We start from the raw sequence: 26,986 nt of genomic DNA, 5'->3' as shown, positions 1-26,986 counted from the left end.
CAAAGCTTACCTTGAGATGCATTCATGTTCTGAACTAACTGTAACCTATTACAGTTGTAATGGATCCCAATTCCTGTATATATTAAAGCAATCCTCACCTGCCCATGGATGAACTTGCTACTGCCTCCTAAAGCTCCTTCTAGCTGTCATAGAGGTCTGGAGGGTTCCTTTTGTACCTCTTCTTTGTCAACCAGAAGTTTGTCTAGTTTGTCTAGTTCGCGCGTGTCCTCTGCAGTTTTCACCCTGCACAGTTTCTTAACCTGTGGGTCAGGACTCGAAAATGGTTCATTGTGCTGTTAAGGTTAATGATCCCCACAAATACAGTAACAGCGGTATTAAAATAAGGTTAAAAAAATTGTAAACTAATTTGAACTCAGATTTGTGACCTCTGTGTTCATGAAAAACCCATGTATTCTAGGAATCCAAAATTGAGAAATGTTGCCTATTTAGTAGCTGGTGGGTTCTCTAACACTTGTGTGTCTGGGACTTTTTACTATTAGGTTATTTATCAAATTGCGAATTTATCTCAATATTTTCTGAAAAAAACTCCGACCAAATCCGCTTGGGCTTATTTATTAATACACTTTCCCCAAAATATTTTTGCAGGAAAAAATCTGATTTTCACTGGGTTTTTTTGTGATTTTTCATCCGATTTTCACTATTTTTTGTGATTTTTCACAAGAAAACTGAATTTTGCCTGAAAACTTCGCGGTTTTTCCAAAAACCCAGCGCACATCATAAAATCATTGGGACTTCTCCCATTGACTTATATGCAACCTCGACAGGTCCGAGATGCCGGATTTTCCATCCTCTGGGTTTAATAAATTCTGAAAAATTTGTGATTTTTTAAAAGTCCGATTTTATAAAAAAATAATCACACATTTTTGCATTCAGAGTTTAGTAAATAACCCCCTTAGTGTTTTGTTTCTGGACCTATTGTAATACAAATAAATACCCCCACCCCAAACAGCTTCTTGTGTAAGGGTCAGGAATATGATTTCTAGGCATAGGGACAGTGTCCCCAGCAATCAGGCACTGACAGACCACTAGACAAAGTCCAGAAAAGATATTTTTGCCACTACCATTGCCTCGTGCGTCAGAGATACTATATATTCCACAGCATCTAAATAAATCTTCCTGCCATGACTTTCAGACTACACAAACAAAGCAAAAGCCAAGGGAAGGACCTTGTCAGATTTGCCATTGAGAAACATACACAATCAGCTGCCCAAGAGCTGGAAAGTGTTGGAGGCGGTGGTATTTATATATAGGAAAACGATCTGTCCATATGATCTCACGACCCTACAATGCAGCCCCAGGCCCCCCAACAATTTCTGCCGTGGGAGTCCCATACTTTGTGTGAGGACAGGACATGTTCAGATGGAAAAATGAAGTGAGTGGGGGCAGACTGAGCTCTAATCGTGCCCCTGAGCCAGTGGAAGACAATGCTAGCAGCGACTACAAAGGGAAATGTAGGAAATCAAAGCACGTGTCAGCCCCCCTTGTTCAGAAGCACTGGCGGTCAATGTCACTTAAAACGCTCCCAGGGTGACGTGTGAATCCCATTGAGGAAAAGAAGAATTTCCCATCTGCATCGCCTTCATTTCTGGGGAGTAGAGGCCGGGACCGCTACTGCGCTCAGCCGGTGCCACTCAGACTGACAGTTTGGCGCCTGGCAGTCACAAGCAGCAGTAGCAGTAGCAGCAGCCATGCAACAAGCAGTGCCAGCGCGCAGGGAGAGCCCAGTCTGGCGGCTAAAGGAAGCGGCACGGCCGAAACCTGGGTACGTGGAGATTGCCATACAGGCTGAGAAGAGAGTGAGCGCAGCAACGCCGAAAGTGTCGCAGTCGCTGACCGACCCTGTGCCTGGAGACGGGACCGACAGTAAGCAAGTCGATGGGAGTAATCGGGAGGAGAGCAGCCATGGAGATCGCCCACGTAGCCAAACACCTGTCCAGCTCCCAGATGTTGGAGAACATGAGGAGCAGGCAGAGTACAGCTTGTCTTACCCCTCTTCCCTGGCCGGCACCAGTAACCCCTCGTCGCCAGTCTGCGCCCCCCAAATCGCCTGTGCCAACGACGAAGCGCACTACATTACTACCCACGAGATCCAGCTGTGCGAGGCCGACCAGGAGCCCGACTACCCAGATTTTGGCTTGGCCCCCTCCTCCGCGTGGAGTCAAGCGGTCGATAGCGCCCCCTGCGCCTTCCTGGAGTACGCGTCGTTTGACAGCCAAGGGGGCAGCCCGACAGACGAGGACTATTATATGAGCACCACCACCAGCGACCCCAACCCCACGGACAGTGTGTGCAGCGCCGAGCTGATCAGCAGCAGCAGCCAGTCCGACAGCGACACCTCCCCGAGCATCTGCAGCAGCACCTTAGACAACAAAGCGCTGAACACTGGGGAGGCTGCTCGCTCCAAAGCCGGGATCCTCCTATCAATCAGAAGTGCATCCAACACTATAAATGAGGGGGGCAATGTGCAAGGACAGACAAACACCGCCCCTGCCGGCGCCAAGCATGACACAGACATGAGCTACTGCGTGTCCTCAGCCCCGGACTGCAAGTCCGCTTTCCGGCAGCTCCATCATCAGTTCCCGGCTTTACCCCAGGCGGCCGATGCGCACCGATTTGTGGCTGTTCCTGCCCGACTACAGGCTCGTAGCGGCGTCCATGCTGACATCTCCAGCGGAGCTTCCAGCGCTGTCAGCGAGTTGGACGATGCGGACAAGGAGGTGCGAAACCTGACCGCCCGAGCATTCCGCAGCCTGGCTTATCCCTACTTCGAGGCGATTAACTTCAGCTCCAGCGAATCCACCACCTCCTTGTCCGACCAGAACATCGGCATCAACAGCTGGTCCACTTACTTGGACTTCAAGGGGGGCGCTGTATTGTCCCAGAAGGCAGAGAAGAGCATCCACCAGCACTCGGCTACTTCTGCCTCCAGCTTCGGCCTCAGCAAATTCAACAAGAATGCGCCCAAGGAGCAAGTGTTCGTGCAGGCGAATAAATCGCACACCAAGGCGTTTGAGCTGGTGCTCAGCGAGTTGGAGACCAAGGGGGCGAGCGGGGGCAGTGGCTCATCTCAGCGCATTCAGTCTGGATCCAGGGTCGTGACTCTCACTGAGACTCTAAACTTCAGCAGCAACGTGACCACGACGGCTTCTGGGAGTGACAGAGCCAACAAGCCCCCTGAACAGGCTCCAGCCTCAGCTCAAGCGGATGGGGTTACAGAGTCGCTGCCAAGAGAGCCGGCTGAGCAGGAGGGGAGCAGACAGTCGCACAGTGCTGCAGCAGAAACCATGGACGGAACGCACAAATCCAAGTTTGCTTCCAGCCTTCTTAAAAATGTCATCTCAAAGAAGATGCAGCTGGAACAGGAGTTTAAAATGGAAAGAGGCGAGATCACTGACACTTCTTATAAAGGAGTCTGTACTCCCTCCAAAGAGACAGAAGGAGCCCGAGAGAAGGGGATCCAGAGGCAGAACTCCAGGTTTTCCGAAGCCAGTTCAGATTTTACCTTGGTCAGCAGCGAAGAACTTGGAGAGTTTTTTGATTCAAAGTCAGTGACCCCCAAAGACTTGACACCTGCAGAGGGCAATGTAGCCAAGCAGCTGTCCTCGATAGACCATCAGAGGGAAGAAGAGTCGAAGAAAAGTGCCTCAGAAGCGATGAAAGGCATGCTCCTCCGCAGCCAAAACAGTGCCTTCAGGTCCTGGAAGGAGAAGGAGATAGAAAAGATGGAAAAGAAAATAGAAGAGAAAGTGGCCAAAGCTCGGAGGATCAAGATCCCGTTGGAGAGGGACTGGAGGGCAGATTTAGGGGAGCTGCCGGGCAGTCAATCCACTAAAATGTCCCGCTTGTATGTGCCAGGCATCCAGCACACCCCCAAACAGAATCAGGCAGAGAAGCAAGCTACCAAGTACTCAGTATCTACCTATGCCCACCAGAGTTGCTTCAGTCGCAACGAGCATGATTTTAAGACGGAGAAATTGGAGGTGCTGGAGGCGGCTGTTTGTAGGATGACCCCCATGCTAACCCCCAAACCCCAGGAGATTAAACTCAACCTACCACTGTCTGGTGACAACAAGGAGAACCCATTCAGTATTGCCAAACTGCTGACTCCAAACCTCGCATCCACTGCTGCCAATCTGTCCAAAGCAGCGGAGGAGCTGAAGAGTCAGGTGGCCCCCTGCAGGACTGAGGTGCTGGAGAAGATGCCCCAGTTCCTGGTGAGGGACGTCAGGGAGAACAAGCCCAAGAGTCAGGGAGCCATTCACCAGGTCAGAGATGTCAGAAAGCTGCTTAAGAGCTCCTATCACCATGACACTGGGGAGGGCAATGACAAGGGCAACGGGATGTCAGGGCACAGCACCCCCGACCCCAAGGCCAAGCTATCGGTGGCCTCCAAGGTGTCCTCCTCTCTGTCCCCCATAGTGATCACCTGCCAGGCCATGAACAATAAAGAAAATGGGGAAGACTCAGCAGACACAAGGGAGGGTGACAAAGCGCTATCATCTGCAGACACCATTTTGGTACACCGGGCATCAGGCAGGCTCCCTGTGGCCACTATAGCTCCCAACAAGACTGGTCCCAGGATGCCTGTAGTGAAGATTGTCTCCAAGGCATCCAAGTGGAAGCAGGAGAAGCCTCGAGAGCAGCCAGAAGTGAAAGTCGAGCCACAAACGCCCAAATCCCGTGCAGCCATAGATAAGCTGACTGCAGCAGTGAAGACAATGGAGCAGCTGTATGTGTTTGATAAAAAAGAGTGGAAGCGCAAAGACCAACCAGAGCCTCTCACCGGCAGCCACGTCTTGTCGCTCCTCAGTTGCGAGGAGCCGGAGGTTAAGTCAGAGTCTCAGACAGTGGATGACAAGCCTGTGGCACCCGAGGAGACTAAGAAGGCAGTACCTCGGCCGTTTGGCCGTGCACCCGAGCCCCTAGTCCGCAGAAACTCCTATCCCAGCTCAGGCAAGAGCCCTTCTAAGCCCCCGGCGGCAGAGACCAAGGCCCCAATTAAAACCTTCCAAGTATCCAAGATTGGGGAACCCAAAAGTGTGGAGCAGCAGAAAAGCCCAGATACCGGGATTGCAGGCAACAATCGCAGCGTTTTTACAGTTAGTGCCGCAAAAAGACAACAGAGCCTAGAGTCAGCGCTAAACAGCAGGAACGCCCGTCCACAGCCTCCCACTTCCCTGAGAATCCAGCCTCGCTCCTTACAAGAGGCCTGGAAGAAAGCGGAACCAGAGCCGACTGTTGCCCCACAGCCTCCGCAACCTCGCAAGGCCAGTACAGACTTTGAGAACTACCTCACAATCCCAGTCAAAGCAGCAAGTGAAGCTGCTGTGGGAAAGCCACCAGTTGCAGCCATTGTCCGCGACACTTCAACATCCTCCAGAGAGAATGCAGCAACTCACAGCCGCGATCCAGCCTCCATGTGCAGCCTGCCTCCCTTTAGTGCCAAGAGCCATCCTGCCAGTCCCAAGAGTCCAATGAAAACAGTCAGTGACTGGCGCAGCAAGGTCAAAGAGGGGGTCCAGCCCAACAGAACACATTCTACAGGAGTAGAGCCTCAGTCCCCAGACTCTATCCCTTTAGCCACTATCTACCATCATGCCATTCCACCTGTGCCAGTGGCCATGCCCAGTTCTCAAGCCCCTGTGTTTTATTCACCACCCTTACCTGCAGCCACCCCAGTTGAGATCTACCCCCAGCAGACCCAACGCAAAATGCTGGTGGATTTAGCCACAGGGCAATATTACCTTGTGGATACCCCTGTGCAGCCAGTTAAAAAGAGACTCTTTGATCCTGAAACTGGACAGTATGTGGAAGTCCCGGTGCCAGCACCCCCTGCCACTCCTGTGCCTGTCCACATGCCACCCCTAGCTCTCAGTCCTGGTGCATATGGAGCTGCTTATATGTTTTACCCTGGGTTTTTACCCACTGCAACAACTGCTATGCTACCTGCCACCCCTCTTCAGAGTCAGTTCTCTCACCAGGGTAGTGAGCACAGCTTTGAGGTGCTGGGTGTGGAGACTGCCCAGTCAGGGGAGCTGAACATGAATGAATGCCCCTATTACCTGGCCACTGGGTCTGCAGCAGCTAATGCAGTAACTGGACAAGCAGCGAATATCAGAAGGGGCTCCCTAGGCTGCCCAGAGAGCAAACAGGTCATCAGCATCTTGTCTCAGCCAGGACCCCGGATTGTGGCCCCTCCATCTTTCGATGGCACCACTATGAGATTTGTTGTGGAACACAGATGAAAGCCAAGGTAATTATTTTTAATGCTTTTACAGTAAAGGATTTTATTCTCTGCACATTTTCAGCATCTGTATATAAAATGTGCTATTGTAAGTTATATTGGTAAGGCAAGATCTAGGGTTCTACTAGTATGGTATAGGCACATTACTGTTTATGCTTTTATTTCTTACTGTACCAGATACATTATTGGGCTTTGAAACCTAGTGCAATTATTACTCTTCTAAATCTATGGGGCTTGTACATATGATGGCAGACAAACATGGCCTCCTTTACTGCTGCTGGGGCTTAGGGTAAAACTGCTCCAAATTGACAACTGTTCATGTTTAGTGTTCTCAAAGCTACTTTAATGTTTGCACAGTGTTTCAGATAATATCATATACACTGATGTTTGCGCCAGTTTGGCACCTCATGTTGTAAGATGGGCAGCCTTAGGCTTTCTGACGGGCACAACTAAAGGAAATTGATCTGAGGGTTTTCATGTTAAAGGAAATGCATAATATCCCAGCATCACTTTAAAAGCATCACATTGCAGTAACGTTTGCACCAGGTCTTGAAACCCATAGTAAATGTCTCCTTTCAAACAAGTGCCCACTAAATGCTACCTGGCTGCTTTAGTTTATTATACCTGGTCCAAACTTTGCACATTTTTTTATACTACCTTAGTGATGAAACATGGCACATACTGTATTCTCAGCAGGTGCATTTTCCACCTGGTAGAAAAGGAACTGCCACTGAAACTCCCTGTTTCCCAGTAAATGGGAGGTTGCAGTGCCCCTTTGCCCAAATAATTTGTGCTGAAAGCCCCCATTTCTCAAAGTGCAGGGCTCCAGTGTCCCTTCTTATACAGTACTGAACACGCAGCTGTGACATTGGACTGGGGAAAGTGCAAAATTCCAATAGGCTGTGACACGGATGTAAACACCATCACATGAGGTCTTAGCACTGCCCCTCAACCCTGGCACTGCAGCTGCCCAGCAAGAAGGGATGCTGGAAAAAAAGAGCATAAAAAGAGGGAAAAAAAGAGGATTAAAAGAGCAGCATGTTAGTGATACATGTGTATAGACTATATAAAAGGTGTATTCAATACATTTTTTTAATGTTGACTACAGGAATTAAAAAAGTATATATAAAGTATAAATTATGGTAGTAGTCCTTCCCTGGTGTTAACTGCCTCTTAAAGATACAATTCTCCCTTATTGCTAATAGCTGGAAGTTAAAAACAACACTTGACAACATAAAAATTGATAATGTTTTTCTAAATTGCTCCACAAGAAAAGCACAAAGTATATAATGTTAAATGAATGAGAGCAGCGTTGCAAAAAAAGATCAGTAAAGCCACATTCCATTACATAGATGGATCCTATTTCCTGCTACTTATGTGCCTTCCTACTTCTTTCCAGTGATGGAATAGTAACTGAGTGTTGCTGAACTTTGCATTTTGTAGCTAGCTCTTTTCTGGCAACAACTACACTAGATGGGGTCATTCTGGGGAACTAGGACAGTGTCCCCAGTCATTGATGTTACTATTTGCAAATGAACCCTATAAAAACTGGAAACAATGATGCGGTTTTCAAATTAGATATCATTTAGGGTCCTTCGGACCACTCTCCAGAAAGACACATTAAAGTACCCACTGGATGTAGGCGTACACTGGACAAGAACTGCTGCCTCTGATCTTGGTGCAAATACAGTCCCTCCTCTTGTTATGAGAATTCCATGGGTGCATACACCAGGCTTCCAAACACATACTTAAAGCTGGCTGCAGATCACACAACAATTTATACCGTTTGGTCATTTCTTCCCTGAACTGCATGAACACTTTTAACATGAGTCAAAAAGTTACTTAACTACTCAATCTCTGCTACTGCCAGCCTTTTCTTAATCCATTGTGTAAATCTAGATGCCTCCATTAGAGTGTGAGAGTATAGTTGTACTCATTTCTGTGTATTGTACAAGCAATGGTCTGTTTGACCACATCCGTGGCCAAAATTGCACAGTAGTCTCTCCTGACTGGCCAGTGTGTATAGAAAGTGTACCCCAGCCTTAGTGATCCATCAGCACCCCTCCGGTGGAAGTTAGGAAAAATAGAACAAAATACACCTGGCAAACTAACTAACAAGTTCTCTCCACCTTTTGTTTTCCAGAAATTATTTCTTCTGTGTCGATGACTAGACAAGTTTTTGTGAAGCACAAGAAGTCGTGAAACTCACACTAAGCTTGAAATGCATGGCAGATGCCTCCTAGTGAATACTAGTACATGTCCTTGGTGTGGCCCAAAACACACAGCAGAAAAGTCAACAAATTCAGCACTTGGACAGCCATATGTGTGTGTGAGTTTGGGTTCATAGAGATTAGTATATTTGACTAATATATGTTACAGCCTTCACAGGCATGTACTTTTTGTATTTCTCTTTGCCTCGACTTACTGAAAGTCAAGTGGGAATATTGCAAGAAGAAAAACAGTTCTATGAATCTTTATTAGGAATATTTGCCTACAATGGTGTAGGTGCTTTTCACATGCTGCTTTAGAGTTTGTGAGAATTTAAACAAGTGACGTAGGTTTGTATTAGCTTTGGCTGTTCTGGAAGACAGAGACTACAGAGACCTCTTTCTAAGATATAAGTATCTCAGCACAACTTTTGCTGCTATTTCAAATATTAATTGTAGGCCTTAATTATGATAATTGTATATGGATTCTCTGCCTTAATGACACACGTGCCTTTGCATGCTAAATATTCGGGCTCTGTCATGCTCAATCTTGCATAAAAAAAACAATTGTGTGCATTTTTGGGTTGTTGAAGACTCACATTTTAACATTTACATTTGTATGCAATGAGCATGGCAGTCAGGTATTACTTAAAGTGACAAAGTCTCAAGATATATATTTCTAGAAATATAAGTGCCTTATAATGTTACAAAATGCATATGTTTGCTAAGTAGTTTGCAGAAGCAGTTGTATTTAAGTTTTTTTTTTATTGTTAATCGATTTAAGAAAATATTATTTTGTTAGTTACTTCAAGCACTTTGGTTGGTGACTGTCATTCAGATAAGATCCTGTGGAGAAATCTGCTAAAGAAATGAAAATGTAGACTGGTGATGTCTGTGTAGCCCCCTTACAGAGCTGTTTGTAGGAACATGATATACCTAGCGCATGCAATGCATTTTAGAGGTATTTATGTTCCAGCAGGTTTGTCTAACTCAGTAAAGGACTGACATTTTCAGCCATCATCAAGCTTAAGCTGAATTTTACAAAAGCCTACTTTATTTACAAATGGCGATAACCCTGACTTAATTGTAAGCGCAATTTATTTTGCAATGTTTATCTGCTTATTTGTGATTCATATTTGTTCAAACTGACATACTGCTCTGGAAGTATAAAAAGTATTGCTGATAAAAAAGAATGTTTGATGTTACCAAGCAATACCATTAAAATGAAGTACTACTCAGGAACCATCATTGTTATAATAGAAATCGTAGAATTTCTAAAGTTCATGATTTTTCAATATTTTCCCTTGGGATAGTAAATCTCTGATTTCTTTTTAACCCACTGTTTGGTTCATATGTAATAAAAGGTACAGAGATTACCCAGGTGCAGTAATGCATAGCAAACAATAAGATGCTTGATTTGAAACAGGTGATCAATAAATGCTACCTGCTGATTGGAAGCTCTATTTGAATAGACCTGTAGCAGACATTGCACCTTTTATTACATAATCCATTTAAGCTCAATGTGGTAAAGAAAAATGCTCATTTCATACAGTCTCAGTTAATGTGCAATAATGTTAAGGGTCACAAAACTGTGGACATTAGATGACTATGCATTAAGATCTTGGTACTAGTCAATGGTGAAAAGGTTCCCTGCCAGGCAAATCTTGCTTCCCACTCTTGTACATCAAGTACTGCTTGCCAGTGCATTATTCAAAATACATTTCTGCATTGCATATTGAAGATAATTGAAAGCACTTGCTGCTACAAAGGAGGGAATAGGTGTGATTTGCTACAGTCTTTTTCACTCTGCACCATGCCACCCTTTGCAAATGAGCCCTAAAAGAAAAACCGTAATACCTTTAGCTAGTTAGTATCAATGCATAGGGGTGCTGTATTATTTTCCCCACATAGCGTTCTGTATCCTAAATTATGCCCCACTTCTATCTCCCCAACTTACTCTCCCAACATATTTTTCAGTATTATAAGGTATTATAAAGTTACATGGTTCTTTCTGAAATTATTTGACCCTGGTATGATTTCAGTCTGTAGCAATACTAGCACAGTGCTTAACATTAATAAACATTACTTTAGTATGACCCCTTCCATATAACTCTTCCATTATTCTAGAATTGTGATTTTAAGATTTTTTTTGGTTTCAACTCCCCTTTGAGGTCCAACATCTTGTAAGGAATTCCCTTTCTTTTAACTCAAGTTCATACGTCCCAACTGTCCCGTTTTTTGCAGGACAGCCCCGATTAGTCGCAGATTGTTACTGAAATGTCTCCAGTTTTTCTTTGATCTCCTGCACTGAAAAGCCAGAAAATAAAGATACTTAAATTTAATTAAATAAGAGGCTCTTGGCAGAAAGCCCAGAACACAGAGCACCTTTACTTTGATAAGCAAAGATACAATTGTAACTATTTAAGATAAGCAAAGATACAATTGTAACTATTTAATATAAGCAGGTCTCTTGGGAGGACTGAGACTGAAAATATCTAAAACAGCAAATGTCTTTCACCCCAATTTCTCTTTTTAATTGGCTTTCAAGATAGCCCCCCATTCTGCTGCTTTCAGTTCACACAGTTTAGGAACCTCTTATTTAGTAAAATGATGAAAACTGAGAAAGACATTCACAATAACTTCCAGTTAAACGAGAAAACATACAGTATGTCAAGTAGCCCTCATGGCTACCAAATAAATGAATCGTTCAAAATGTCACTTTTTTTCCAAAAAAAATATTGGACTAGTGCCCTTGTTTATACCCACTTAACCCTTGTCTGTCCAAATACATCTCTGTTCCTCAAAGCATTTCCCTTTTTCACGATCATAGACTTGTTCTTAGATCAAGATCTGGAAGTCAAAAAAAAAATATATATATATATTTACATTTTTTTTACTTATGTAGCCCAATAAAGGGAATATATGCCCAATATTTACATAATTGTCAATTTTAATTTTATTCTGCACAGAGTATCATTTTAATTGGCATATATGAGTGCGAGTATCTATACTGCTTAGTCAGCCAGGGTAACAAAATATCCTCAGTTTATGTGAATAGTACTGTGATTGGACATACTATGACAGAGTGATCCATGCAGTTTGGGCCTAATCCATTTGACAAATAAAGTAAGACTACATATAAATGGTCAGTACAATAACCTTTACGTTCTGAGTAGCTTATTGTACCAACCAGGCTATTTACTAAGCTAAATGCTATGTTCTAAGACTTAGCTTGTATTTACTGGCTTTCCAGACCTCCTGTTCTTAGTACTGGTACTTACTGAGGCAGCAGCTGCTGTTTTGAAAGTGTTAGCCAAGTGTTTGTTTCTAATCCATCCACATGGTAGCAGATAGGCCTCCCGGCTGCATATGTGCTGTTGTAGTCATGACAGCAGTAAGCATTAACACAGATCAGTTATGGCGTCCAGCATAGTGACACATGCCGTAACGTGTTGGCCAGCGGTCACCACCCCCCACTTACGGTGCCTTTTATAGTACATACTGTGGCACTGAAAGCAATTTGTGGGCACTAAGTGCACTTAAGATGTAACTGGGAAAAGCTGCAAGGCCATAATATGGCAGAAAGTCAGCCGACACATTTACTTACTCAGTACAACAGGTTTTGGGAGTAATGCAATAAAAGCAGGCAAGTTTGTAACAGGTTTAATTAGCAGGTAGCATTTACTGGGGATCTGTTTGAAAGCAAACATTTGATTGGTTGCTGCCGGATCTAAATGGTGTGTATGCTACTGGACCTGGTGATAATATTTTGTGATTTTTCTTCTATCACACCACATTTTATTTTTCATAATGTCAGTATTAAATTCATAATCTGCCGGTGTAAAAAGTGTTAAGGATCACACCATGGAAGCTAATTTGTGAGTTTCTTTGTTTCAGAGAGTTGCCATTTTCAAATACATTTTCATTCTGTAATTATGCTAGTAATTATGCTAGGCAGTAGACACCCGTTTCTATGGTAAACGCAGGATGGATTCTGTTATATCTGTGTTTATTTTTTTCAAACTAAATACACTAGCTGGGACACGGTGCTGTAGGAAATCCCATTATTCCAGCGCAGTGCACTGGGCCACTAACCTTTTTTTACATATATTTTTTCGTACTTGGTGCTCAGCCATTTGTTCCATGTTACAGTTTACAGAATATAAACATCTCAGGGTTTACGGGTAGTCCCATGCGCTACATAACACTGGATTAATCTGGAGTGTGATTGACATTTTACTGCTTTATGATAGTATTGTGGGTATGATTTTATGCCACATAGAGGTTGCTTCTGTTCAAACTTGGGGGTATATATTGCTAAATATATTTTCGAGTTTAGGGAATGAAAAGTAGCAGTTTAGCAAAAAGGATCAGAAGCAGCCTTTTTATAGCCAGGATTTGATCATGAATACTCTTGATATATATCATTGGTATACTGTTCAAGAAAGGCTTATGGTACCCAGACCAGTCAAACTACATTTACAAATGCTTTAACCCTACATAACTGCAAATCTGTTCTTTTGCTGTTGCCTAAAATATACAGGTCTGCTACAGGCTCAACTATGCACCACCTAATATATATACAGTACCATCAGTGTGAGTTAGCCTGCCTAAATCGCTTTGTTATACAGTACCACTTGGCCACATATTAATATCTAACATACAGTACGCCATATTAGATTATATAGAGTTTGCATTGTCAGTTCACTGTGGATTCCATAAACTGAAAAGAGAGTACTTAGTAGTAGTTCAGGGAAAGAAAACCAATACCAATGATCCAATGTATTTTCTGTAACACACTGGAAACAATTATACTAGCCATTGCAGTGCTAGCAAACACTACTATAATATAGACATAAAATAATAGTTGGGACTGGAAAAATCTCAATTTCAAAGGAACTAATTTGATATCATAGGCACATAGAGGTTATTTTATCTTAAATAAACTTCATGGGGAGGGAGAATGTTAGAAGGTTGTAATAAGAAAAATGTTTTAATAATTAGAACAAACATTTGCACTCTGCAATGCGATATCTTTCATTACACAGCTATTAGGGGATGCATTTTAACTGTGGATATCAAGTTAAAGACCTGCTTTAAGGAGGCTTTTCTTTCTGCTGATAGATGAGGACTTAAGGGTTTGCACAAAATAAAAAAAAGTTTGCTCGTATTTTTTCAATCTTCATTTTTAGGACAACGCTTCAACATGAATGTATATTTTGCTATGCTCCCCAAATTAGGGTGCTTTGGAATGCATAAAAATATCATCTTGACATATGATGTCACATCCAGAGAAAAAGTCAAATATAACATCTTCAGATAAGCGTGTGTGAATAAGATATGTGTGTGAATTTTTTGTAAATTATGCCGCACTTTCTGTTATGTTACAAGGCAAACCATGTATCGGGGTACATCGCTCACTGTGGTACAGCATGGAAACATATTGGAGGTCAGACTGAAAAGAAAAGTATGTTGTCAGGTGGACTGGGAAAGTTTTGCAGAAAAGTGCTATCGCATTACATAGTCGTGTTCTGAAAGGATTGTGTGTCGGAGCAGTAATGCCTGTAATGTTTGTGTTAAAAGATACATGAGCTGAACAGTAATCACACTGTTGAAAGCAACGAGAGGAAGAACTGTTGATCTATAATGCTCGAAACTTTGAATACTAAAATAGTTTTTTGTTATAAAGAGGTTTGTATAGTGTCTGAAGCGATTATGATTGAAAATGTATTTTTAATAAAAGTCTGGAAAAACGTATGTTTGGCCTTGGCAGTCTTTTTTTCTGCTGCAATTATTAAATGCATTTTATGTACAATTACAAGGTCCATTGTGCACTTTATATTATAATAAAAGTAACAGGGCATATCCACTACAGGGCATAGAGCAGTGGTCACCAATCAGTGGTTTGTGGGTAACATGTTGCTCACTAACCCCTTGGATGTTGCGCCTAGTGGCTTCAAAGCAGGTGCTTATATTTCAATTCCAGGCTTGGAGGCAAGTTTTGGTTGTATAAAAAACAGATGTACTGCCAAACAGAGCCTACTATACACTGCCAATCCACATAGGGCTACCAAATAGTCAATCATATTTTTTATTTGGCATCCCACATGAACTTGTGTTGCTCCCCAACTCTCTTTACATTAAAGGGATACTGTCATGGGAAAAAAATTTTTTTTTTCAAAATGAATCAGTTAATAGTGCTGTTCCAGCAGAATTCTGCACTGAAATCCATTTCTCAAAAGAGCAAACAATTTTTTTTATATTCAATTTTGAAATCTGACATGGGGCTAGACATATTGTCAAGTTCCCAGCTGCCCCAAGTCATGTGACTTGTGCTCTGATAAACTTCAATCACTCTTTACTGCTGTACTGCAAGTTGGAGTGATATCACCCCCCTCCCTTTTCCCCTCCAGCAGCCAAACAAAAGAACAATGGGAAGGTAACCAGATAACAGCTCCCTAACACAAGATAACAGCTGCCTGGTAGATCTAAGAACAACACTCAATAGTAAAAACCCATGTCCCACTGAGACACATTCAGTTACATTGAGAAGGAAAAACAGCAGCCTGCCAGAAAGCATTTCTCTCCTAAAGTGCAGGCACAAGTCACATGATCAGGGGCAGCTGGGAAATTGACAAAATGTCTAGCCCCATGTCAGATTTCAAAATTGAATATAAAAAAATCTGTTTGCTCTTAGAAATAGATTTCAGTGCAGAATTCTGCAGGAGTAGTACTATTAACTGATGCGTTTTGAAAAAAACATGTTTTCACATGACAGTATCCCTTTAATGCAACTCATGGGTAAAAAACGCTAGGGACGCCTGGTAAAGAAAAACAGTGTTTCTTTGTCTCCAAGAAAATAAATCTTAATACAGGTATAGGATCCATTATCCAGAAACATTATCCAGAAACTCCCATATACTTTAATAATAAAACAGTGCCTTGTACTTGATCCCAAGTACTTACTGGAGGCAAAGCGATCCTATTGGGTTTATGCAATGTTAAATTGATTTTTTTAGTAGACAAAGTATGAAGATCCAAACTACGGAAAGACTCCTTATCTGGAAAACCCCAGGTCCCAAGCCATTTAGTAACAGGTCTCATTTCTATACATCTAAGAAGTCTTTAAACACCAAGGTGGGAAATCTGTACTGTATACAGTAAGGATGTTAATGAATACTTTACTTTTTACTGTAGGGGGTACAGTAACTCCATTCAGTTACAGTATTTATCAAAGGAGCAATTTGCAGTAATCTAAAACAACAAAATGGTTATAGTAATGAGATTTAGTTCTAAGAGTGCAACAATAGCATCTTCATATGCTGGTAAAGAGTTGGAGAATCACCCTTACACAGGCAGGTCAGAGTCTGGAGCTGTATTTCTTACTATACTAGGCAATGATCAGGAAAGGTTTTAGTGACATCTCTGAAAGAAGGTTTTTACAATATCAATAATTTAATCTGCAGAATTATTATTTGTATTCAATTTCATTGGCCGAATCCTTGTGCCTGTCCAAACCCAATCTGAATCCTGATTTGCATATGCAAATTAGGGGTGGAAAGGGAAATTACGTAACTTTTTGTCACAAAACAAGGAAGTAAAAAAAGTTTTTTTCACCTTTTGCCCTTCCTGGTCATAATTTGCATATGCAAATTAGGATTTAGATTCGTCCAAATACCAAATAATGGCTTTGGTGCATCCCTAAATGAAACTTAGCTCCCTATATCCATAACTTCCAATGGAGTATGTAAAGTACACCAATCTGATTTGGGCCCTTCATTGCAGTTGCAGGAAAGTGAACATTAGGGCTTAGAACTGGTGTAGGTAGTAATAGGCAACTGTGCCCATTTCCTTACATTTGAGCATGGCAAAGGGTGTCTTCCACAGGCAATGTGCACAGGTTGAGAGTATCATTGTTTATATTGCCAGTACCAAAAGGTACTCAGGAGAGGGGCAAGCAAGAGGAGGGTCCTCTCCCACCTACCAGGCATGGATGGGGAAATAAAACTAAGGACCATGCTTGCTCTGGTGACACTCAGATGAAGGGAACCTTGTACAGCTACATGTGGCCTGTTATTATGGTTATAAACACTTTAATTGCTTTGTGGCATAGCCCTCATTTGTATCTGCTCCAATTAATTCATTAATCAGGAAATATTGAGAAAGATTGAATGAATTAAAAATATAAGCACTGAATATAAAAGACATTCCAGTAAATCAAATATGGGACTGTGCTCTATGGTTTTCTAGAATCCTCCCTTTCGATTTGTCTAATGTAATTAATAAGTTTAATGTTCCAATTTACATTTACAGAAGCTAAAATTGAGCCACGTAGTGGTCACCGAATATCCATGGTGTAAATGCCTTCCATTCATGCTTCCACGCATCCGTATACATAACCTTGAATGGAAGGCATTCAAGTCATCCATCCGCTCTACTGCTCACAGAACTACGACTGACTTGTTATAAGTGGATACAGAAACAGAAATCAGAATTCTTAGATGCCATTGCCACTGGCCTGATATTGGTGCCTTATCTATAAAATAACACATTAACTTGTGAATAGTTATTGTTCTGATGCTCCACCATTGTTTTCGGAAGACTATTCCCCAGTAGCCTTGAGTCAGCTGGTTCTGCTTCTCACTCTATCACCCCAGTCCTTATTTACAAATTTGTGGAAGCAATAACATGATTGATATGGCATAATAGTCCTTTACATCCAACTCTGCGCTACCGATGGTACAGGACAAGTAAGTGGCACCAGTGAGCTCCTTAATCTCATTAGGGTGAACAACAATGCTATGTTTTTTGCAACTTATTTTTGATATTCTATTTTTAAACACTAGCTTTTATTTATTGCTCTCCATTTAATTCCTTAGGGCAATACAGGGAAATTAATGTGGTATTCAATAAATAGCTATATATGATGCTATATATGCCTGTTTGTTTATGAATATTTTGAGAAACGCCTCTGCAGATTCTCTGTTTACAAACTGAACTGAGTTTGTTTTCTGACTTGAATTATCCTAGTCTATGAGATAGAGACAGAGTTCTTACTGCAATCTGTTTTTAGAGGCATCACAGGTGCAAGAGGCATGATGCCCTTTACAAATAGCCATCTGCTCCCTATTATAGCAGACTAAGCTGAAGAGCATAAGTTCCCGTTGAAGACTTTGCTTGTACACAGTTATAATCTTAGCATTGGCTTTCACACTTAAATCTCACATCGTCCTGCTACAAGTGTCGTTTTGCTGGCTGTTTTGCATTTTATGTCAGATCGTCCTGTACTGAACACAAAGGGGCCTATTTATTAATCCTCGTTTTTTTTCTGGTCAAGTTTTTAAAGGGGAAAACTCAAATTTTTAGAGAAAAAAAACCTTGAATTTTTAGAGATTTATTATAGCTGAAAGTTGATAAAAATCCAAATCCGAAAATACTCCCGCTAAAACCTGTCGAGGTCATGTAGAAGTCAATGGCAGATGTCCCTGAAGATGTTTCTTGACATTGTGATATGCACTGGTTTTTCGTTCAATAAACGGATACATTTGAGTTATCACGCCAACAATTCCATAAAGCCAACATTTTTCCGCACTGGTAAATTAACGGGATTCAGTTTTTGGAGTTTGGTCTGATTTTTTTCTTTATTAGAATGAGAAAAAGTTGAGTTTTAGTAAATGCCCCCCCAAAATGTTAGTTAAAGAAACACTTTGCCAGTGTCAGTGCTAGTGCAATACATTCTGTACTTCTGTGTTTCTATTGATCAATGTCCTGCCCTGTGTTTATTGGCAACTATCTGCATACCAATGTACCAATTGATTCTATGAACCTTGAAAAAGAGAGATGTCATTAATTCCATTATATAAACTGCAGTAAAACTTGGGCAAATGAATACACCATGCACTCCTACACTGGGGACACGTGGGACACTACCTAAATCACTATTAGGTACTTGCTCCAACACAGTCCTTTTTAATATCAAAGTCCCAATCCAACAGAAGGGGTTAATAACCACACATTTCAAATGAAATATCCCTTCCCCAGAGCTCTTATTCCCCAGGTAGTGCTACCATTTCCCAAAAGTACCTCTCCCATTGGAATTTAGCAGCAGCTCCCACGTAGCAGGTAAATACACAAGACTCGTCTTCACTTTGGGGCCCCACGCTTGTATCTGTGCCAGTATCCTGCCTTGGGTGGCTCACTCACCAGGGTGCTCTCAGAGGCAATCACACTGGAGATTACAGGCAGCTCTGCAGCAGGATAAATCTCACCAGTGGCACCTTTCTCCTTCTGAGTTTCTAGCATCTTGGCAGGGGACAGGCTGGGCTCAATCTGTACCTCCACAGATTCCACAGATTTAATAGCTTCCCTGTAATGACATTCTTACAGCTACTCGTGCTGGCTCTGTTCAGCTCTCTGGGAGACCCCATACATTTGGCTCCCAAGTCAGGCACACCCTCACTCCCAAGGATGCACTGGGGTGCCCAGCCAATCGGATTCACACTTCACTTTGTGAACCTCATCACTCTTAATTTATCTGGCTTCAAATCCTATAATATCAAACATCACGGCTATAATATTTTCATGTCAAAGAACAAATCTTAAAACCTAATCCTGGATTATACAAATAATTATGGGTCATGACACCAATGTTCATGTGCTTGCGAATCTTCACTTTCGGAGACTGATTAAACCTCATTCTTTAATATCATAGACTTAATCCATGGAGAATATATACCAGTCTTTATCTCTGTAATGAGCCCTCCCTAAACCCCCTAGTGAATACAGCCAACTGGCCTGGTGCCCCCCCAGTGCATTAAGGTCTATTGGAGAGGTGAGAGCTCTGTTTAAAAAAAAGTATAATACTCTGTTCTAGAAGTTAATTTCTCCTGTGAAAACAGAGTTTGCACTAAAGATTATCGTGAAGCCCAAACTTGCATTGTTAGGTCTGTACCCATACTATTTCTTTTCTTTCTGTACCTCACACCCTAGATGACTTATGTACATGGCATGACCAGCAGCATAATGCTTCAGAACATTATGTTCACTCCTTTGCCCTATTCCATGTAGGTGGTATACTTAAAGGAAAACTCCGGTTTCCAAACCAAAATTCCATAAAGAGGCCCACATAACAAAGAAACCCCTAATATAACCATCACATTTACCTGATTCTTCAAAAAGTATGAATAAATGCCATTTTCTATGCTGAAATCCAGCTGTTTAACAGTTCTTCTCTTTGTGCATCATTTGAAATCCTGGCAGGGAAGGAGGGACTAAACACTGATGTTACAAATTGTAACAACTTCTCCACAGCTTACAGACAGCATGCAGGAACTACATAACCCACAATACATTGCACTATGATATTCTGTTTCTTATTGAAATCATGTGTGCAGGGAATTGTGGGGTTTGGAGGATGCAGGCTGAGGACAGATGGCTGCTGATTTAAAGTAACAGTAGTCAGCCAGCTCAGTAAAGTAGTCAGACAGATCAGCAGGAGAGCAGGGGGCTAGGCTTAGGTAGCTGTTCCAAAACATTAAAAATCATGAAACGTCTGCATAGTTTTTAACTGATGTATATTGCAAAGTTGCTTGAAATTATGTTTACTTTTCAAAAGGCTTGTTATGTTTTTGTGGAGTTCTCCTTTAAGGAACCAGAATTTTGTATTGGAAAACTCAAAACTTCAATGTTCTTACAAATATATAACCTATTACGATTACAGTGGCTCTGTAACTACTATACCAGACACAAATATCATATCAGGGCATGTAAATTGTTCATAAAGACTGGTCCATTTTACGACCACTACTCTAACCATGTGAATCTATTTGACTCCATATTTGGAAGGTACATACAAACAAAATGTTATCTTTGGTCAGCCCAATATGTGATTCTTAAAGTAGCTAGCGATCCATATACCCAAGCCTTACTATATCATATATATATATGCAGACAGATGCTTTGGCTACAAAAGGATTTCCTATTCCTATTCATTCTACCCATGTGCAATGAGTTCATCACTGAGACCAAGCAGATAAAAGGGACATTTACAAAATCTGGGAGCAAAAGGCCACCTCTGGTAACTTTAAGAGCCGAATTTCCGCTTTTTAAAATGGAAATTCGGCTCAGCTAGTGCAAAGAGCACTGTAGCACTCATTACACTAAAAATGAAGCCCCCCTTTGACCTGCTCCAACTCTAAAGCTTTAAGCACTCATTGCACTAACAATGCAGCCCCCGTTAGACCTTCTCCAACTCCAAAGTGGAGTGGTTATGGGGGCAGCATCAGGGCTGTTGCCTCAGATGGAAGCAGCCCCAGGATCACCCTGGAAACATACAAGTATGAACATTATTCATATAATAGTATCATCATTTTATTCATGTTTTCCAGCCAACTTTGACATTAAATTCAGATATGGTGCAGGCAATGATGCAATATTGGGAAATACTGCCATTTAGAACTAAAATTCTTTATTATTAATTCTCTGATGCCCTCTGATGGAAAACTTTGCCTATTTCAACGACCTCAACCTTTTTATCAACGCATTTAATGGAAAATCAAGAAAATCAACAATGGAAGTTCTCCCATGAAAAATGTTTCTGGTGCAGAAAATGAAGATGATATATAAAAACACAAATATATTTATATTGTGGATGTTTTTCAAAGTGTGATATTTTTAAGAGACTAAAGAGGAAACAGGCCAGCAATGTGGAATCTGAAGAAATTCCACAACCCCACATCAATGAAGAAGTAATCTATGCCTCAACCACCTGTATAACAGAGGAAGAGAGAAATGAACTCTCCATTCTTTGCAAACCAGAGCAAGAAATAAGCAACAACACTTGCATAAAAAAGGAACAAATATGCAAAAAAAAGGCAGAACAACTGCATAAAAGCTGAAGCAAGAAACACAATGGGTCGGGGGGTCAGGAGGGGGCATTCAATTCTGCGCGCCGGCATTAATTGCGGGCTAGGCTTGGCGGCCCGGTTCTGGGCCACGGCCCCGTGGTTGGGGACCCCTGCTATAACTGTTCTAAATTGATATGTTAGTTAATACACATCTTTGGCCCGGCTGTTATGATTGATACAATAGTTGCTGATATTCCCCCAGATGCTGCTGAGTATTGTAATGTAATCAACTAATGTAGCCAATTGTAACTGTTCAGAATCTGCACATGGATTGCTGAGCTGACAGACTGACAACACCAGAGACAGGAACATTCAACTTTAAACTTCAATACTGGAAAAACAGTAAAAAACATGGAAAGCAACTGAAAAAAAGCCTTTATTTCTTGTGATCAATCTGAAAAGAACTAAACTAAAAAAAAAGACTTTGGAAGGTGAACAACCCCTTTAAAGATGGACGTGTATTACCCAATGATGCGTTATTTTAAAAAGCTCTCCTTTATAAGGAGAATTGTTGAGTGTTGTAGTCAAACTGCAGCCTGGTGGGATCTTTCAACTCAGAAGACTTTTGATTGGGCCCAATGTGTAGACCTCTGTCTGTAAGCTGCTAGCTAACTCTTTCTTTCTTTCTTTCTTTCTTTCTTTCTTTCTTTCTTTCTTTCTTTCTTTCTTTCTTTCTTTCTTTCTTTCTTTCATGGATAGCTAGGTGTGACTGTTGGCTATCAATCTGTCTGAATGCAAAATAATGTGACATTTTCTGTGGATGTAGAAGCCCTTCCACCTGAATTCACGATGCAGCCACCAGGTTGGTTGTGGCCTCTGTATTAGATAATTCAGGTGTTATTCATGTATGTAATATTGGTGTCTACCAGAGACTTACTGAGATCTATCTGTTGATTTTGGAATCATTTTTTCATAGGGGGCCATAACTGCATTTGAGACACTAGATTCAATGTTTTTGTACTAAAACTGAACCATTTTGTTTTTTCCCTGTACCTAAAAGGATTTAAATTTGTAATATTTTCCCTGCCACATGAAATACCAATGACAAGTGCTTCCGCTTTACTCTTATCTTTACACATTTTATACCTGTATACATTGCCTACATGTATGTGTAAGCAGATACACAGAGAACAAAGGGAATGTCAAAGAGTTCCCAAATGTATAATATGGCTATTGGATGACAATTAAGTACAGGACTGGGATATAAGTAGTGATGGGCAAATCTGGGCCATTATTATTGTGTTTTTTTTTATACAGTGCAACATTATTTTCATGATTTATACTCTACTCAAACTGTAAACTCTATGGGGCAGGAATCTCCATCCTCTTAGTACTTCAATGTAACTTTATTTTGTATTTATTTGTGTTTATGATTTTATTGACCCCTGTTTAGTTTATCACTCTATCTATAGAAACAATAACCATGGTATGTTTGTGAGTTTTTAAGAGATAGTGAGAAGGGAAAGTGACTAAAGGAGGACTGTGGCAGTGAAAGAGATCATGAGAATGTAGCGTTGAAGACAGATGTCTCTGCAGCTTTTTGCTTTTGTTTGTACAAATGTGGGATCTTGTTACCGTAGGAGCACACATTTATTTTTGGATTGTGATACCCCTATTTGGCACTGCCAAGTGAAACCAAAAACTACTGTGTACAAGATTTACGACTTCATGTGCAGCTGGAAGATTAGGTCTAATAGGGTAACATACCAGGACAGTTTCCAAAATCATGCATTAATACTTGGCAAAAATACAGAATTAACAGCCTCAGAGGGAAAAATGTTCTTATTTTTAAGGAAGCTGATTGATTGAGATTACAGAGAGTATATTGATGTTTGTCACCCCTGGCCCATAAATACTTGCCCATTCAGTCTTTGACGGTTACTAAGCTTAGTCAGCCCTATATTGATTCTGTTCATATGCATAACATTTATATATATTTCTTCCACAGTCGTATTTAGTTAATAAAGGTCTATTTTAGCAATAATTGCACTTGCACACTTGCAATTCTAATAATGCCCAGATTTGATGCCATCACACACTCAGGACTTACATTTGAATTCATAAAAAGTTAGAGGATGCAAGCAGGCCCACATCAAGGGGATACTCCAATGAAGGGCCCCGTGGCAGGGCCCAAGAGATGTGAAGGTATAATTAGTGGTATGAAAAAAGCACAGGTATGCAAAAAGGTAAGGGCAAAAGGTAAGCTTTCAGGTTTATTCACATTAAACAAAATAATTCATGAGACAATCTGTGGTTATCCAGTAGGCTGAGCTAATATAAGGTTAGCAGCTCATGTGCAACATCAGGGGCATCTCTAATAAATGGCCCAATACGGCTGCACTGATTGAAATGTTAGTGCATTTAAATAAAAAGTGCAAAGGTATAAGACAATGTTTTTATTTTATTTTATTACATTGCATACCTAGAAATCAACACTATCCACTGAATCTGGATTTCCAGATGTTGTTTCATTCTAGAAACTATACTAGGTCCAATGCATCCATTTCTGTAATGTTTAAAAGTTATTGCTCTCTCGCTGATAAACACTAGCGATGAGCAATTTTTTTTGCCATGTATGGTTTTATTCCTAATTTTGCATTTTGCCAACAACTCCAAACATTCACCACAAAGTCAGCTTTGTGCTAAAAAACAAACAATGTGCCCCTACATGCATGCATCATAGTATTGGTTTTCAGTTTACTGATTTCTCTCTTTTGCTTTTTAGGGTTACATTTGTTTGTCTTTGTCTGTCTGTGTGTATCCCTTGTGGGTGCACACTACTGCTAGGCTAATTTACTTAAGTGTTTTATTTATTTATCCCTCCCTTTCCCCAAATCTCCAAACTCCCCCTTTTCTTTCTTTATTATATATAGTGTAGGTGGAAGGGAGAGAGGGAGGAAGGGTGGGAGAGGGATGAAAGGTGTGAGAGGGCGTGGTGGTTGCCATGGGCATGCTACCCCACAACAGCCATGAATGCAGGTGAACGCCATGCAGCAGGACCTTCAGGAGGTTAAAAAAAAGTAACCCAAAAAACTTTTTTAGATAAAGCGAAACAGGACAGTTTTGCTCATCACTAATAAACATCACACATTTCTTTTTTGTTTCTTAAGTACCCACCCATTATTTCATAAGTAAAAAAAGTTCATTCAGTTTGGCATTTCCTCTGCTTCTCTAAACTAACCCTACACTAAAACATTTTTTAAATAATTTCAGGCCTACCCTGGCACTTTTTTTCTCTCCCACAGAGAGCTTATTATATTACTTTCCTCATCTCATTCACTGCATGTGTCTGGATTATATTCTCATTTTCTCAGAATGCTTTCTTCCTCCATTGTCTTTACTTTCACCCACATGTGAAATCATCTCATCTGATCCTTCATGGGCTTCCTCACAAACCCTCTCAAATCATGTGCCTTTCACACAGCTTGGTTACATTTTTATTGGTCTAAATGTTTTTGAGCTTTATGGGTGGTTTACATTTTGTAAAGTAATGCAGATGCAAGAGTTTTAGGTGAAGTATACTTGTGTACTGCAGGTATGGGTCCTGTTATCCAGAATGACAAATGTCCACTTGTGCAACATTTACCATCAGGCACAAGAAATGGTTGTAAATGCAATTAAGCAGCCATGCTTGGAAAATGGTGCCTTGTGGACAAAGAAATTATGGCTATTATTGCTCCTATGTTTTGCAATTTGCCCTTTGCATCATTAATTTGCCCAATTGATTCGCTGTTTTCCCTTCAGCATAAATGTCAACATAAATATCCATTGGCAGATTGAAGATGCAGATTCAGCTTCATCAGACCGAGTTGGGAGCTACCTGACATTGACTTCCTGATATTTGCAGGCATATATCTGTTATAAAAATGGAATTTGCCTCACACTCACAAAAAGGAACTCTCTCTTAAGTAAGAGGCAAGATATTTCCTTTCATGCATTGTTCCACAGCAAAAATAACTCATCGTCTGTCTTTTTTGTGCATTCTACTCATTTATTTGTAACTAATTTCTCTGTTCCAACTTCCTCCAGCAACTTCCTTTATTTACATGCAGTAATTTATCTGCTCCTAGTTTTATACAAAAGTTTATTCACAAAGGAGAAACCTTAACTTTTGCCCTGCTGGAAAAGACCCATTCATAAGATCTTAAGATTAAACAACTATCCAAATAATGAATATTTAAATAACTATCTAACAAGCAATTACATTTTACTTGAGAAAACACTGATATAATGCTGGTTTGGCTGAAGTGCCAGCAGGCAATTGTTCCTTCATAACAGCTAGGCAATGTTACTATTAGGACTACATAGAATGTAATAAACTAAAAGTGGACATTATCGTGCTTAGATCAATATATACTGTAAAAACCCTATAAGCATGTATTATTCATTTGTAACCAAAAAATGTTTTTTTGTGCGTGAAATTGGTAATTCTGGTTAAATGTTTAAAGGAATGTTTGTGTTATTGTAAAACACTTTTTTTATTAACATAATGCATCAGTTAATAATGCTCCTCCAGCAGTAGTCTGCATTGAAATCCATTTTGCAAAAGAGCAAAGAGATTTTCTTTATATTTAACTTTGAAATCTGACATGGAGCTAGACGTTTCTCAGGGGCCACAAGCCATGTTACTCATAAACGTCAATCACTCTTTACTCCTACTCTGCAAGGTGAAGTAATACCCCCAGCAGACTATCATCAGAACAATGGGAAGCTAAGAAGATAACAGCTCCCTGACACTTTCATAGCTAAAAATGACTCCATGCCCACCAAGTGGTTGATATGAGAACAGCACTCAGTAAAAATCCAAGTTCAGCTCACCCAAGTTGAGAAACAAGAAGCTTAACTGAAAGTCGTACTATTGTGGAAAGGCACAATGACCTGGGATGGCTGCCTACAATATTACAACTAATAAAATAAACGTATTGCTTTACAAATTACAGTTTAAAATAAAGTTTGTTGTCGTTAACTGCTACCCATAATTTGTGCTTGGATTCTGCTGACTTGAACCCAACCATGCTGGCCAATCCAGTCTGAGACCTTCACTATTTAGCATTATTTTTGTCCCTTGTGCCCCTTCTTCATGTATTTTAATATCAACACCCTTTACTATACTTAAAAAAATCAGAACGGAAATATATTGCTGTATTGAACAGAATAAAATCACAGTATCTCTCTGTTTCCATTATTTAGAGTGTAGAGTTTCCAGGAACAAAATATTGAGTTAATTGCACACACAGAAACATAGACCAGAGCACATACATGCAGCACTCATTATTTTTGACAGATTAATAGTTTTGTTGCTCTGTAGTCATGGGAGTCTTTAGCACAGAACTCACAGCTGTTAAATATGCAACATTCTTTTTCTGTTCAGCTGCTGCACAAACTATTCCCAAAAAAAGTTTAACTGACTTCATGACTATTGTATGTTGGAACCACACATTTTATAGACAACGCACTCACTTACAAAGTTATTGTCAAGTATTAGTAATCAGGTTCATGTGTAATATAGTTACCCTGATTCTTGATAAATGAGAGGCGGCCTTTTCTGCACCTAGTATATGTTGTGCCTCATTCTGAATACAGCACTAGACTTATGCACTACCTGGTAT

At 40.9% G+C, this 26,986-nt stretch overlaps 1 protein-coding gene across 1 annotated transcript; it reads left to right on the top strand.

Annotated features, from left to right (window-relative positions):
* Positions 1-1,242: 1,242 nt before the first annotated feature.
* On the top strand, positions 1,243-10,587 carry LOC108710833 (uncharacterized protein C4orf54). Its single transcript, XM_018252009.2, has 2 exons — positions 1,243-6,274; positions 8,409-10,587. Exon 1 carries the CDS (start codon positions 1,710-1,712, stop codon positions 6,264-6,266), a length of 4,557 nt encoding a protein of 1,518 aa, XP_018107498.1. The 5' UTR covers positions 1,243-1,709; the 3' UTR covers positions 6,267-6,274; positions 8,409-10,587.
* The last annotated feature ends 16,399 nt before the right edge of the window (positions 10,588-26,986 follow it).

The sequence above is a fragment of the Xenopus laevis genome, chromosome 1L (genome assembly GCF_017654675.1).
Source record: "Xenopus laevis strain J_2021 chromosome 1L, Xenopus_laevis_v10.1, whole genome shotgun sequence".
In the NCBI taxonomy this organism is placed as follows: domain Eukaryota; kingdom Metazoa; phylum Chordata; class Amphibia; order Anura; family Pipidae; genus Xenopus; species Xenopus laevis.
This window is presented reverse-complemented; position numbering and strand designations above follow the sequence as displayed.

Coding starts and splice junctions, on each gene's coding strand:
- LOC108710833 (XM_018252009.2), top strand. CDS start 1,710: ATGCAACAAGCAGTGCCAGCGCGCAGGGAGAGCCCAGTCTGGCGGCTA.